Source organism: Gnatocerus cornutus, chromosome 7, assembly GCF_029298725.1.
Source record: "Gnatocerus cornutus isolate USDA-ARS CGAHR chromosome 7, icGnaCorn1.1, whole genome shotgun sequence".
Classification (NCBI taxonomy): domain Eukaryota; kingdom Metazoa; phylum Arthropoda; class Insecta; order Coleoptera; family Tenebrionidae; genus Gnatocerus; species Gnatocerus cornutus.
In genome coordinates, this window is record NC_142239.1 from 16,506,056 (window position 1) to 16,518,685 (window position 12,630).

General features: G+C 35.5%; 1 protein-coding gene across 2 annotated transcripts in view; it reads right to left on the bottom strand.

Moving 5' to 3' along the window:
- Window positions 1-1,698: 1,698 nt before the first annotated feature.
- wge (BAH domain and coiled-coil containing protein winged eye) overlaps window positions 1,699-12,630 on the bottom strand; it is a 29,710-nt gene continuing 18,778 nt past the window's right edge. Inside the window, exons 6-13 of one of the 2 annotated variants that reach the window (XM_088040446.1) lie at window positions 10,546-10,710; window positions 10,015-10,131; window positions 7,865-9,942; window positions 7,581-7,809; window positions 6,775-7,265; window positions 6,548-6,727; window positions 3,340-3,501; window positions 1,699-3,291 (exon numbers count right to left, since the gene is read on the bottom strand). In XM_088040446.1, the coding sequence (XP_087896572.1) occupies window positions 3,064-3,291; window positions 3,340-3,501; window positions 6,548-6,727; window positions 6,775-7,265; window positions 7,581-7,809; window positions 7,865-9,942; window positions 10,015-10,131; window positions 10,546-10,710 (3,650 nt within the window). In that variant the 3' untranslated portion in view covers window positions 1,699-3,063. The remainder of the gene's footprint in view (window positions 3,292-3,339; window positions 3,502-6,547; window positions 6,728-6,774; window positions 7,266-7,580; window positions 7,810-7,864; window positions 9,943-10,014; window positions 10,132-10,545; window positions 10,711-12,630) is intronic. The other variant, XM_088040448.1, reaches the window with a different exon arrangement.

Consider the following 12,630-nt stretch of genomic DNA (forward strand, 5'->3'; position numbering starts at 1 on the left):
ACTTACCGCAACGATCCAAAAATTAGCACACGAAACTTGGGTCGTCAGTTAGATGTGCATCTTTCTTTAGTGGGCAAGCTGCTTAAAAGTGGCAAAATTGACATTACTTGACAATGTCAGTTATGAGGTTTTGAACGCATCTAAGCAATACAAATAGAAATCATAAGATAGGTCAGGATGTGAGTTTTGCAATGTTGTCGCATTGAACAAAATTAAAGTGCTTACATCTTCTTTAAAAAGTGCGAAAAAATTTTTTTTAGGTATTAACGGGCACCACTGGGTTCCCCCTACCGTGCTCTGAATTCGGAATTCGCCAATTTTGAGACACCTGTATACTTAACTTCCTTTTTTCCTCCATGCTTTTAGTTCTTTCGATTCTACTTTACTTTTTGGACTCTTTTTTTTAGATTATCTATTTATAATATCCTTCCTGTAGTTTTTACATTCCGATTACTTAGATTTTAGATCCTTTAAGTAAATCCTTGCTCCAGATTCGTGATTTTTCGAATACTTTTTAATTCTTAAACTCTTTTAATTATTATAATTATTTTTATTTTTTCACTTATTCAGTTTCATGCTTTAGATTCCTTTAAGCGTCCCCTTTTATAGACATTTCCGTTATATTTCTTAACAGAGTCGTGTTAGTTCCTATTCTTTTGACACTTTCACTTTGGAATCCTCTCTTAACTTAATTAACTTCTTCCTTTTACTTCGTTATTTATGGACGCCTTTCTTTCCTTGAATTTTTTTCGAACCTTTATGTATTTAGTTCTTTCGTTTTTTAGTTCCTTTTATTCTTTTAAATTCGTGTTTTATTCGTTCAATACTCTTTAAATTCATGTTTTAAGTTATCCCTTTTCGTATCTTAAATTCCCTTTATTATTTTAGATTATATCTTTGGAGGTTCTTTTTCCATTTTACCTTTAGATTCTTGTTTTCTATCTGACTCAATTTTTATTAGATTATCTATTTATATCCTTTCCCTGGTTTTTATGATTCGATTACTTGGATCCTTTAAGAAGATCCTAGCTGTCCTTTTGGTTGCTCCCTTTAGATTAGCCTTTTTTTCCAATTATTATTATTTTCAATTTTTCCGTTAGTTATATTTCATTACAGTGTCTTGTTAGATTCTATTTTTTGACATTTTTTTCAACACTTGGAAATCTTTCCTTAGATATGTGTTTTAATCTCTTCCTGATTTTTCGATTCCGAATTCTTTCAATCTTATGCTTTTAGTTCTTTCTTTAGATTCTTCTTTCCGATTCTCCTTTAAAAATTTCTGTTACATACTATACTATATTTTAAGAATACATAAGATTTAGAATATTTATATATTTCCTCCTGGGTACAAGAAATTGAGTTTTTAGTACCGAAACTGCGCAAAAAATATTTACCAGCTTTTTTATTTATCCACACTTCTATTTTATGCTTTTATTAAATATTGAACTCCACCAATATTGATTCAGTTTAATTTGAACTGTTGGCATTTTATAGCAAACGTCAACATTTTTTCCAGTGGATTTTTTTTAATCGTCGAATAAAATTTCGCAATACTTCCCCTGATTACTGGCAAAATACTTTTTCTCAAGTATGTGTTTATCATCACTCTTCGAAAAACAATAATAAACTTGTAACTACGCAGATTGAGAACAAAAGACACGTTCATTAAGTGGTTACATGGACGAAAACTTCAGAGGATTTACTTATAAAATGTTTATTCTAATTTACTTATACTCCAACATTCCATCTTTTTAAAGAGGACACGCTATCGGCAATACAAAAAGTATTTATTTTCACATAAGCACAATAGTTATTGCAGAAATGAGTAACCAGGCCATGAACCGACAGGTAACATTAAAACAAGAACTTCTAGAAAGTGTTATATTTCAATATCAGGAAAAATATCGTCCAAGTATTTACACAGGGGTTATATACATACTGTCTTTGTGATTATATTAGACCCTGCTGATCATCCAAGCAATAATATTGTATGCCTTATTTAGCACCTTTTATAATTAGTATGCAAAAATATTACTTTTCATACACACCCAATTATTAAAATATTCCTCTTGTATACATCGATAAATCACCACAAGTGGTATAATTAATTTCTATTAATTTTTTTTACATTTTATTAAGTAAAATAACATAACAGTGTTGTATAAAAATTCATCAACAGGTTATACCGTGCGTTGACAATTTTTACGAAACACACTCTTAAAAATATATTAATCAAAATCACATGAACAGTATAAACGCAAAGTTGGTTGTATACTTCTAAGCACCTAAACTAAATTGATTTGATAAGCGTATTGGTACAAATTCAAAGAAATGTGGAAGAATGATATATATGGAGACATTTACGTTCTATTGTAATGAAAAGCATCTGAAGCGACTATGTATATCTAGAGATATATTTCGTACCGAGATCTAAGTACATATTAAATAAGAGTACATTGCACATTTATTTTATTTTGTCTTACATCTATAATTGACAGAAACTTTGAAAATCGTCAACAAGACACTCGACCAGTCTTTCAAAGTCCTGCTTTCATTTTAATAGTCACACTACTTGTACAAAAATAGAAACTCACTCAGTACCTCGTCTTAAGTACGAACAGCGTCGACTCATTTCAAAGTTTTTGTTAATACTGTTCCAATAGTGTCATTAGGTCTTTTTAGATTTACAAGATTAGGCACCCATGTCAGACCAACAGTTGCGATGATTATGGATACCAAGTAGACCAATGACGTTCTATTGGCAAATAGCACTATGAAAATATATTTTATTGTGCAAATCTATGACATATATTTACATGAGTTAGTCCACAATACGAATTTGATAGAAAAATCCACAAAACGGAAAACACACTTTAAGATTGCCATCAAACAACCATCTAAAATGCAAAGATTTGTACATTTTGATCAAGTTAAACTCAAAGAAACTTAACATGCAAACTCAGAGTATATCTGAAATAAAAAACGATCCAATATAGCACCAAAAATCACTATATAATGTATTATTGTTTGCCGATTGTATTATTGCTTGTGATAGGTAAAGGTTCACTCTGATTTGGTAAACGGAATATTAGGTTCCATTTTGAGACTGGTTGTGGTAGGATCATAATATCCTGCCAAATAGTAAATGTCGTTGTTGTCATAAATCGTCGCGTAACGCTGGGGGTCATCTCCTAGGCGCTCCGTGTATTCCTGCAATGGTAGCACTTCACACTTGTGCGAGATAGTTTGGACGTCGTTTTCATCAACGTGGGGTGATTCGAAGAGAGCTCCCTAAAAACACTCTTAGAACTGGAAAAAAACACAAAATTTGGTACTTACGGGGTACTGTAAGTTCAAAGGACAACCGACGGTTTCCTCCGGGTGATAAAACCACTTTACTTTTACCACCATTGTTCCACAAAGTTCCCACATGGCTTCAATTTTACCAATGTAGGGTCTGTCGGGTCTACCAGTGGAAAGGAACACGGCAGAGTCCCCAACCTACCAAAGAGAATCATCAGAAAGGTGTCAAGTTGCAAAGCCAAACATGCAGCTAAAGTCAAATTAACGCAAACAACTTGAATCAAAAATACATAGAAATAGTAAAGGCAAACTATGTATTCCTTCTTCCGTTAAAATATCACAGGTTGAAGCAAATTGTGTCGTTTTTATTAGGAAAACGGAGAGGCTACCACGCTTTGGTAATAAATATGACAAATCGATTCGAAACAACATGTGTGTCGTTTGGGTGAATTTTTCTGGATGCAAAACCACATTAAAATATACAGGTAGTCCGAAAAAGATCCGACTAGTGATTAGGAAGTCGCAAGTTCCTTGTCGGATTATTTAAGAGTTCTGTATAAAATAGCAAAACAAAAACATATCATGCAACCGAAACTGCCAATTTAGTTCAAGTTGCAACATTCATTTTAGTCCATGCAATCTTTTCGGGAAAAGCATTTTCACAAAACGGTAAAATTTGAAGGTTTTATTGTCTTCGACTTGTTCATCAACTGTGCAAAACTACAAAATTTTAGAGTAAGAAATTAAATTTTTTTAAAAATTTTAGTTTAAAAAAAAACAAAAAAAACTTCTCCCAATTTCTAATGAATTTCGTAACTCTGTCAATTTTAATAATAAAACAATAAAATTTGGAGGTTTTACTATCTTCGACTTGTTCATTAATTCTGCTAAACTACAAAATTTTAGAGCAAAAAACTGAATTTTTAAAAAAAATTGTTTTAAAGACGAACCAGAATCTTTTCCCAGTTTCTATTAAATTTCGTAACTCTGTCACTTTTAATAATAAAACAGTGAAATTTTGAGGTTTTTCTATCTTCGACTTGTTCGTCAACTCTGATAAACTACAAAATTTTAGAGCAAGAAACTACTTTTTTTTAATTTTCGTTTTGAAAACGAACCAAAAACTTTTCTCAGTTTTTATTAAATTTCGTAACTCTGTCAATTTTAATAATATTAAACAGTAAAATTTTGAGGTTTTTCTATCTTCGACTTGTTCATCAACTGTGCTAGGCTACAAAATTTTAGAGCAAGAAACTAAATTTTCAGAAATTTTCATTTTAAAGACGATCCAGAAATTTCTTCAATTTTCTATTAAATGTAACTGTCAGTTTTAATAATAAAACAGTAAAATTTGTAGGTTTTACTATCTTCGACTTGTTCATCAACTGTGCTAAACAACAAAATTTTAGAGCAAGAAACTGAATTTTTAAAAATTTTTGTTTTGAAGACGAACCAGAAACTTTTTCCAGTTTCTATTAAATTTCGTAACCTTGTCACTTTTAATAATAAAACAGTAAAATTTTAAGGTTTTACTATCTTCGACTTGTTCGTCAACTCTGATAAACTACAAAATTTTAGAGCAAGAAACTAATTTTTTTTTAATTTTCGTTTTGAAAACGAACCAAAAGCTTTTCTCAGTTTTTATTAAATTTCGTAACTCTGTCAATTTTAATAATATTAAACAGTAAAATTTTGAGGTTTTTCGATCTTCGACTTGTTCATCAACTGTGATAGGCTACAAAATTTTAGAGCAGGAAACTAAATTTTTGGAAATTTTCATTTTAAAGACGATCCAGAAATTTCTTCAATTTTCTATTAAATGTAACTGTCAGTTTTAATAATAAAACAGTAAAATTTGTAGGTTTTACTATCTTCGACTTGTCCATCAACTGTGCTAAACTACAAAATTTTAGAGCAAGAAACTGAGTTTTTAGAAATTTTCGTTTGAAGATGAACAAAAAATCTCTCCCAGTTTCTATTAAATTTTAATAATAAAACAGTGAAATTTGGACGTTTTACTATTTTTGATTTGTTTATCAACTGCGATAAACTACAAAATTTTCGAAAAAAAACCTAAATTTTTAGAAATTTCAGATATTTTCATTTTTAAGACGATCCAGAAATTTCTTCAATTTTCTATTAAATGTCGTAAGTGTCAGTTTTAATAATAAAACAGTAAAATTTATAGAATTTACTATCTTCGCATTGTTTATTAACAGTGCTAAATTTAAAAATTTTAAAGCAAGAAACAAATTTTTTAGAAATTTTCATTCTGAAAACGAACCAAAATTGTTTTTGTTTTCCCCTGTAAGTGCAAATTTACGTGGACTATGTTACTACGAAATATGCAGTCTAAATAAAAATACGAACTACTCCCACTACATATAATTCATTGCATACTTAAATGGACTTCATACTTCCATTGTTCGTTCAGCCACAAAAAATCAAGCTATGCTCTACTCCCACATTCCTAGCGAAATGTAATACAGGCGCATTATATCGTTTTACATTTGAAGAGTCGATATTAAAAATTTAAATTTGGCGCATTTAAGGTCAGTGTGACGTTTATTCCAACGCAAATTTCGTACTTTTGACTTTGTTTCCTTTTCATCACAATATAATGCTTAACCAACAAACACATTCGTTAAAATAAAAGCAAACAAAGCACCGAATTTTCAATATTGATTAAAACAGTGACAATTTTAAATGGTAATAAAAAGAGTGCAAACTGCAATAACACAAAACATTCCCTTCACCATTCCCATGCACTAGTTTTGGTTAAAAACAAAACTATAAGATGGTTTCAAAACACATTTAAATAAATGAATACGCGGAAGTGTTTGAAAACCTCCTTTGGTTAGACACAAGTGTTTCATTGCAAGCTAAAAAAATTGATTTCAGGTGTTTTTTGACGGTTTAAAGTTTGTAATAGTACACTTCGTCACTATAACACATCTCTTCATTTATATTTGGAAAAATTACAAACCTGTGTGTGTATGTAAAAGTAAGAATTTCGAAAAATCACAATTTTCCCTTAAGATTATCAGATCAAAGCCAAAATGTCTATTAAACAGTACGATTTTACAAAGGTGTGGTTAGCTTTTGTCATATTTAAAATATACACAGCTTACCTTTTTCATCAATTTGAAACGAAAACATTTCATGTGGTAATAAATATAAATAAGAAGGTGAGCATGTTTATATACTTAGCCTAACCGAAACTAGGCCTTTACGAAAAACATACAGTTATTAATTCTTTCCCTCGCTGGATTGCTTTAAAGAATTGTTTTCGAGACCTTCCTTTAGCTCGGGGTCTTTTATAGCCTTTTCCAGACCAACCCCATAATTGCCTTGCCGGCAAAAATGCACTCATTTTACTTCTACTTTCACAAGATTCTTGTCTGTCTCTTATCTTTTTCGAATTCTAAAACACAAGTTAAATCGATCAATCAACACACCAAAAGCACTCACATTCGATTTCTGAGCTTCCAGAATATCATCCATCGTAACCTCATCTTCCGGATTACAAATGGGAGAATCTACTACTTCACTATCACAGTTTCCATTCTCTTCGCGTTCCATCAACACCTCATCTTTATTTTCATCGTGGTGATGATGCTTCCTGTGCTTTCTATGTTTCTTATGGTGTTTCTTATGCTTGGGATACTCCTCAGAGTACCTATGCTTCTTCTTCTTTTTCTTGTCGTCAAACATAAGTTTCTGCTTCAACTTATCGCGCTTCTTTTTCTTCAAACGCTTGCGCTCTTTGTGAGATTCAGAATCAGGTTTATTAATGTCTTTGTTTTCTTTCTCAATGTCTTTTTCGAGTTCGAGTTTGACTGGTGCGGTTTGTACGACGGCTTGAGACTGCTGCAGGGGTTGGCGGCGCTCTTCTGTCGACACGCTGGTGGAGGTGCGGCGGCGGCGCTTGCTGAGGCTCAGGAGAGGATTGGGATCGTACTCTAAAATTTATGAAGAAATTTAGACATCTAAAGAGGCCAGCAAAAATCAATCAGTAATACTCAGGAATAATTTAATACGATTTAGAAGGTATCATTATTTCCTTCGTTATTTCTTCGATGTACTAAATTGTCAACATTAAGCACGTATTTTACTATAAATAACCCCGAAAAGACATCAACGAAAAAACGGAGTAAATTTTTAATGCCTTGTTTTCTTCGCTCGTATTTATGAATTATGACGTTGAGTGTCTTTTATTTATTTATATCTCGGGGAGAGAAAGATGGAATTTACGATCGCGAGGAAAGAGGGCTTACCTATAATGGGGTAGTCAGGCGGTAACAACCTGATATCCTCCAAAGCAATCCTTCCGCTGTCCCCATCATCGAATTCAACAGCAACGAACTTCGAATCCAGGGCAGGATTGGGAGTTCCCGGCTCCGCTACACTTCCAGGATACAAGCACCGGTACTGCTGGCTCCAATAAGCACACAGTCTAGTGCCTGAAGTTAGCTCCGTGGTGCTTTTGGGGGCGAGTTCCAAAATCTACAAAAAGAACAGATAACTTATGCCCAATGTCAAATTTGCAATTCAAACTTACCGCGTCCCGCAGGATCTCCTCCCGTGACATGATATGTGGCCGGTTGCCCCTCTCCCCATCCAACATAATGGAATACACATCTGGGGGCTCCACCGCGTTCAAATGTCCAGCGTAAAACAGCCCCCCCATTGCGGTCAACACTCGCAGTTTATCAACTTCCAAGTGCGCCGCCGTGAGGGTACACATTGATTCAACTTTCGGTTCCTCTGGAATCTCCATTTTCACTTCTTCATCTCTTTTGATTTCCTCGGGAGGTTCAACAAATGGTTCCTCAATATCACTTTCTTCGTCGATCCAAGTCTGATCTTCAGGTTCTTCGTCTAGTTTAATCATCGGCTCGGCTTTTAGTTTTGGACGAATTTTACACTTAACTTCGGTAAGGACGATGTTGTTGTTCTTATTCTTTCTTGTTTTGTGAGTTGTTTCCTCGAGGTACCTCGGTGGACTGTTAGCATACAATTTGTGGTGTAATTGGAACTTCTCTTTGGCCGCCAAGAAGTACCCGACGAAGTTATTCTTAGGTTTCTTCGCCACGATAGTTTCAGTAGCAACATGAGTGCCTGAGGGTGACAACAGTTTTTTCGGTCTTCCGACTTTGCGCTTTTTCGAAGAAGAGTTCTTCTCTGGTGACGACTCCATCTCCTCCATCTGTTGTCGCAAGAGGTCATTCTTGTAGTCGTTGATTATCCTGTCGCTTTGTTTTATTGCTTCAAGTTTCGGGGTTTTTATATCATACGTGGAGAGGGTTGGTGGTTTTAGTAATTCCTGATGTCTGATTGGTACTGACAGATCAACTTTGTCAAGAAGTGGAGGAGTGACACTTCGCTCGGACAAAGTTGACTTCTTCCGCGACCTCTTCTTACACTCTTGGTGCTTCTTGGGTTTGAGTTTGTTGAGTTCTTTCTGTTTTTCGCGGTACTGCCTCTGTAAGTCCGCCAATTTCATCCTCATGTCCAATTCCATTTCATTCATGTGAGGCCAGTCGTTTTCGCAAGAGTGTTGAGTTTTACTTGCGATGAACTTCTTCACTTCTTCTTCTGATTCTGGTGACTTGTACGATCGCGATATGTCAGGAGACTCAACATGGTACTTGCTGTGTTTATCTCTGTGTTTGTCAGTTTTACTCTTCTTCTTCTTGGGTTCGTGCTCCTCGGAGAGTCTCTTCAATCTCCGTTTCTCCCGTTTTCGTTCCTTGGATTTCTTGTGTCTCTCGTTATTCTCCTCCATGATCCGCTGCTCCGCCAGAGCGCACAACAGGTCTAACCCACCCAAATTGTCTTCAATTTTGTCTTCAGTTTGTACAACTTGCTCTTGTTCAATTTTGACACTTCGCCCATTCTCGAACTCGACGATACTGTTTGACAGTAATTCGAGTCCACTGAGGTCTGGTTTTGGTACTTCCGGAATGATGGTTTCCACTTGAGGAACTTCTTCTTGTTCCGGTTCTGTCGGTTTTTCGACTTCAGGTACAAGAGTAATGGAAGCACCGGTTTCAGGCTTTTCAACTTTTGGTTCCTGTGCTTTTGGTCGAAGGTCCTCTTCTGTGACAAGAGTGGTGATATCGTCCTCACTGCAGAAAGTGTCAGTTTGGTTGCTCGCGTCTTGTACTGCTAAAGGCTCGTCAGGAGTCATCGCTTCCGGTGGTGGTGTTAAACAAATGGCTGGTGAAGTCGCCTGCGACCTGCACATTGCCTCCGCCGAAGTTTGTGATAAAATCAGATTAGTTGGATGTTGGTAGATGACATGGGTGGTAACCAAGGGAGCCATATTCGTCTCGCTGAAGACCGTCCCTGTGTTACTCGCTATGGTACTGAGAGTCTTCGTCTGATCCAACGTGGCGTCCGTCTCTATTTTAATCAAAGTGGTCGTTGGAATGGGCATTGGAATTTTTCGTTTGTTGTCTGTGGTAACAGCGAGCAGTCGCGTACTTTGAGTGTGTTGATGAAGAGTTGTGCTACTTGACAAATAGTCAGATGAAGCCGAACTCAACAATTGTAATGGTGGAGGTGGTAGAGGGGGTAACAGAACTGATGGTGATTGGTGATAGCTAGGCCAAACAACTGCTTGTTGAAGAGGCTCTGGAAATAAAGTTTTGGTTTAAACTCCCGGAAAAAGAAAGAAGGGAAAGACGCGCGATGACAATGACTAACCTATTCCGGTTGTGGGCAAAAGAAGGAGACCTCCGGTTGTTGGGTCACGGACTAGCTGGAATCCAACAGGAGGCATTGGTACCGGGAGAGGAACCATCGGCTCCATAGGAACAGGCGCTACAACACACAACACAAAAATGTGTTAAAATAAAAAAAATAAAATAAAATAACTAAGCGAGAGGGAAAAACAAAACCACACTTATAAGGGGTAAATCAAATGGGGGATTTTTTAGGGAATTTGGTTCTTGAAAGTTTTCTGCAGGGTGCAGAACAGCCTGAACTGATTCCAAGTACAATTGCATCATAGCAACACCAATCAAATCATTGCCACTATTGAGCAAAATTTTGAAAATTGTTACCCAAATAAACTTCATTCCTTTTGACAACTGGTCCTTTTTCAACATTTTTCTTGAAAAACCGACAACTCCTTGCAGAAGTAGTCATCCCAACACCAGAAAATAGTCAAAACTTCCAAAAACAATCGTCTTTCCACCAAAAACCGGTCGAAAGTCATCTTTAACCAGCACTCACCTGGATAATGCCACAATGTAGGCGCGGTCAGAGGCGAATTATGTGGTCCGCCCATCGGCCAGCCCGCCAATGCTGTGTTTCGGTCGTCCGAACACTGTAGTAAAGTCGCGCCCCCAGCCCCGCCTCCTGTCGCTGTTGCAGCCATACCTGCCGTCCCTCCCTCTCCTGAAAGACATTTGACGAACGGTCAGCACGAATAGTTGTAAAATACAGCAAAAAAAAAAGTTTCATGGTTATTAATAGTAGAGTGACACTTTTTTTCTAAATGCGCGGATTTAGACGCCGCAGACAAGATATGCATACGTAGAGAAGTTGAAGGAGGCTTTGGGGCTCGGAAATGTGTTGGTAATTCTGATTGACAGATTGAGGTTAAATATGAATATGATGTCATGGTGTAGACACGTTAAAATCGGTACCAACCCGAGAAAAAATTGAAGCCTACAAGGTACTACATTTTCGCAGTTGGCTTGAAGCTACCACATCGTAAAGTTAGTAGACCAACATGCAGGGCTACCAACACAACTGAAAACAAATGATCGATGATTCGGTACTGATATCATAGCAATTGAATTTTATATTACGTTGGTACCTCTATAAATATCTCTAAAAGGCAAAGAAACCGACTTTTATCAGAATATTAAACATTGCTGCCAACACGAAAAGAAAGTTCAAAGCCCCCAGTCTGAATTGATTAGGACATTTGTAAATTTATTTCGATTCTGTAGCTTTCAAACAGCTAGACAACAAATCTAATGTTATTTATGGTTCGTAACATTTGTTACACCTCTGTCAGGTACTCGCGAAGAACCTGAAAGCTGGTAAAACAAATTTAGAACTGTCAGTCAATTGATGAAGGTGTCTTGTGTACCTGGAAACACCGGGTGTTCCAGAAGATGTTGATCGTACGACAACGCGATGGTACTTTTAACTTTTTCTTCGAAAATTAAGAACAAGTAACGATAAAAAATATCCACAGAAATTGAGAAAAAAATAAAATAAAAATTAGGTACTACTGTAGCACCCATTCTCCAGGGAAAGTTCTAGAAATTAGATGATACTCCAAAAATAAAAGCGGAGTGTACTTTCCCTAAGATTTGATGGAAGTACCTGGTCACGATTCCTCATTTGTTATGTAGTAAACATTATCTTCGTAGTTATCATTCTACAAAAAAAATTTGGCGAAGTATACTACAAAACAATGTACTCTAAGAAGACAGTACTCGTAAGATAGAAGGTGAAAGGCCATGGTTTGTAATTAAATATTTTTTATGATGGAGATTAACTTATCTCTTCAGGAGGTGTTAAGCGAGTACAAATATAAGGTGTCTTCGTTTAAAAAGCTGCTAGATAATGAACTGTGGATTTTGACTCCAAATAAGGTAGAAATGGGTGTGCAACTCGTTGAATGAGATAAAAAAAAGATCTATATAAAAGAATTAGGGATTATAACGTTTTTTAGAATTTTGGTTGTCAGTTTCGCAGTGTTGTTAGTTTTGCGATTCTCTCCAGTTCTTCTGATCAAATCTGGTTCATAAACCAAATAAAGAAACTCAAAAATCTAAAGCTAGTAAATCTGAAAAATTCAATGAAAGAAAAAGTGTCGGAAATATGCAGACAGATGAAGAATTGGCAACAACAAACCTAGCAAAGGTAACGCTTAAAATACAGAGTGTTTTAAAAATGTAACTTGTAAATCTCTGTGGCCAGTATTAGAAAAAAGCAGTGTGTATGTAGTAGAAAATACCTAAAGTGCAGTTTATTGCTATCAGTCCACTCTCCTACGTAAATTTTCGAAAATTCATGAGTGTAAATCAGACTTTCAATTCTATAGCGAGAAAAATAAGGGAAAATTGAATGTAGCAATTTTTGAGGTTAATAGGTAGATACGTTGTCAAAGTACCTAAATGTATTAATCATTAATTAGTTAAAAATTTGTTGCAAAAAAAAATTACATAAAGATTTCAGTTTTAGCAATCTTGCCTAAGACGATTAGCTTCTACGTATACCACAATTGTCTCAAGGTTAAAAGCTTTTGCTGCCAATAGTTTCCGATGAAAATTGCTAGGGACTGCTGCCAACTTAACT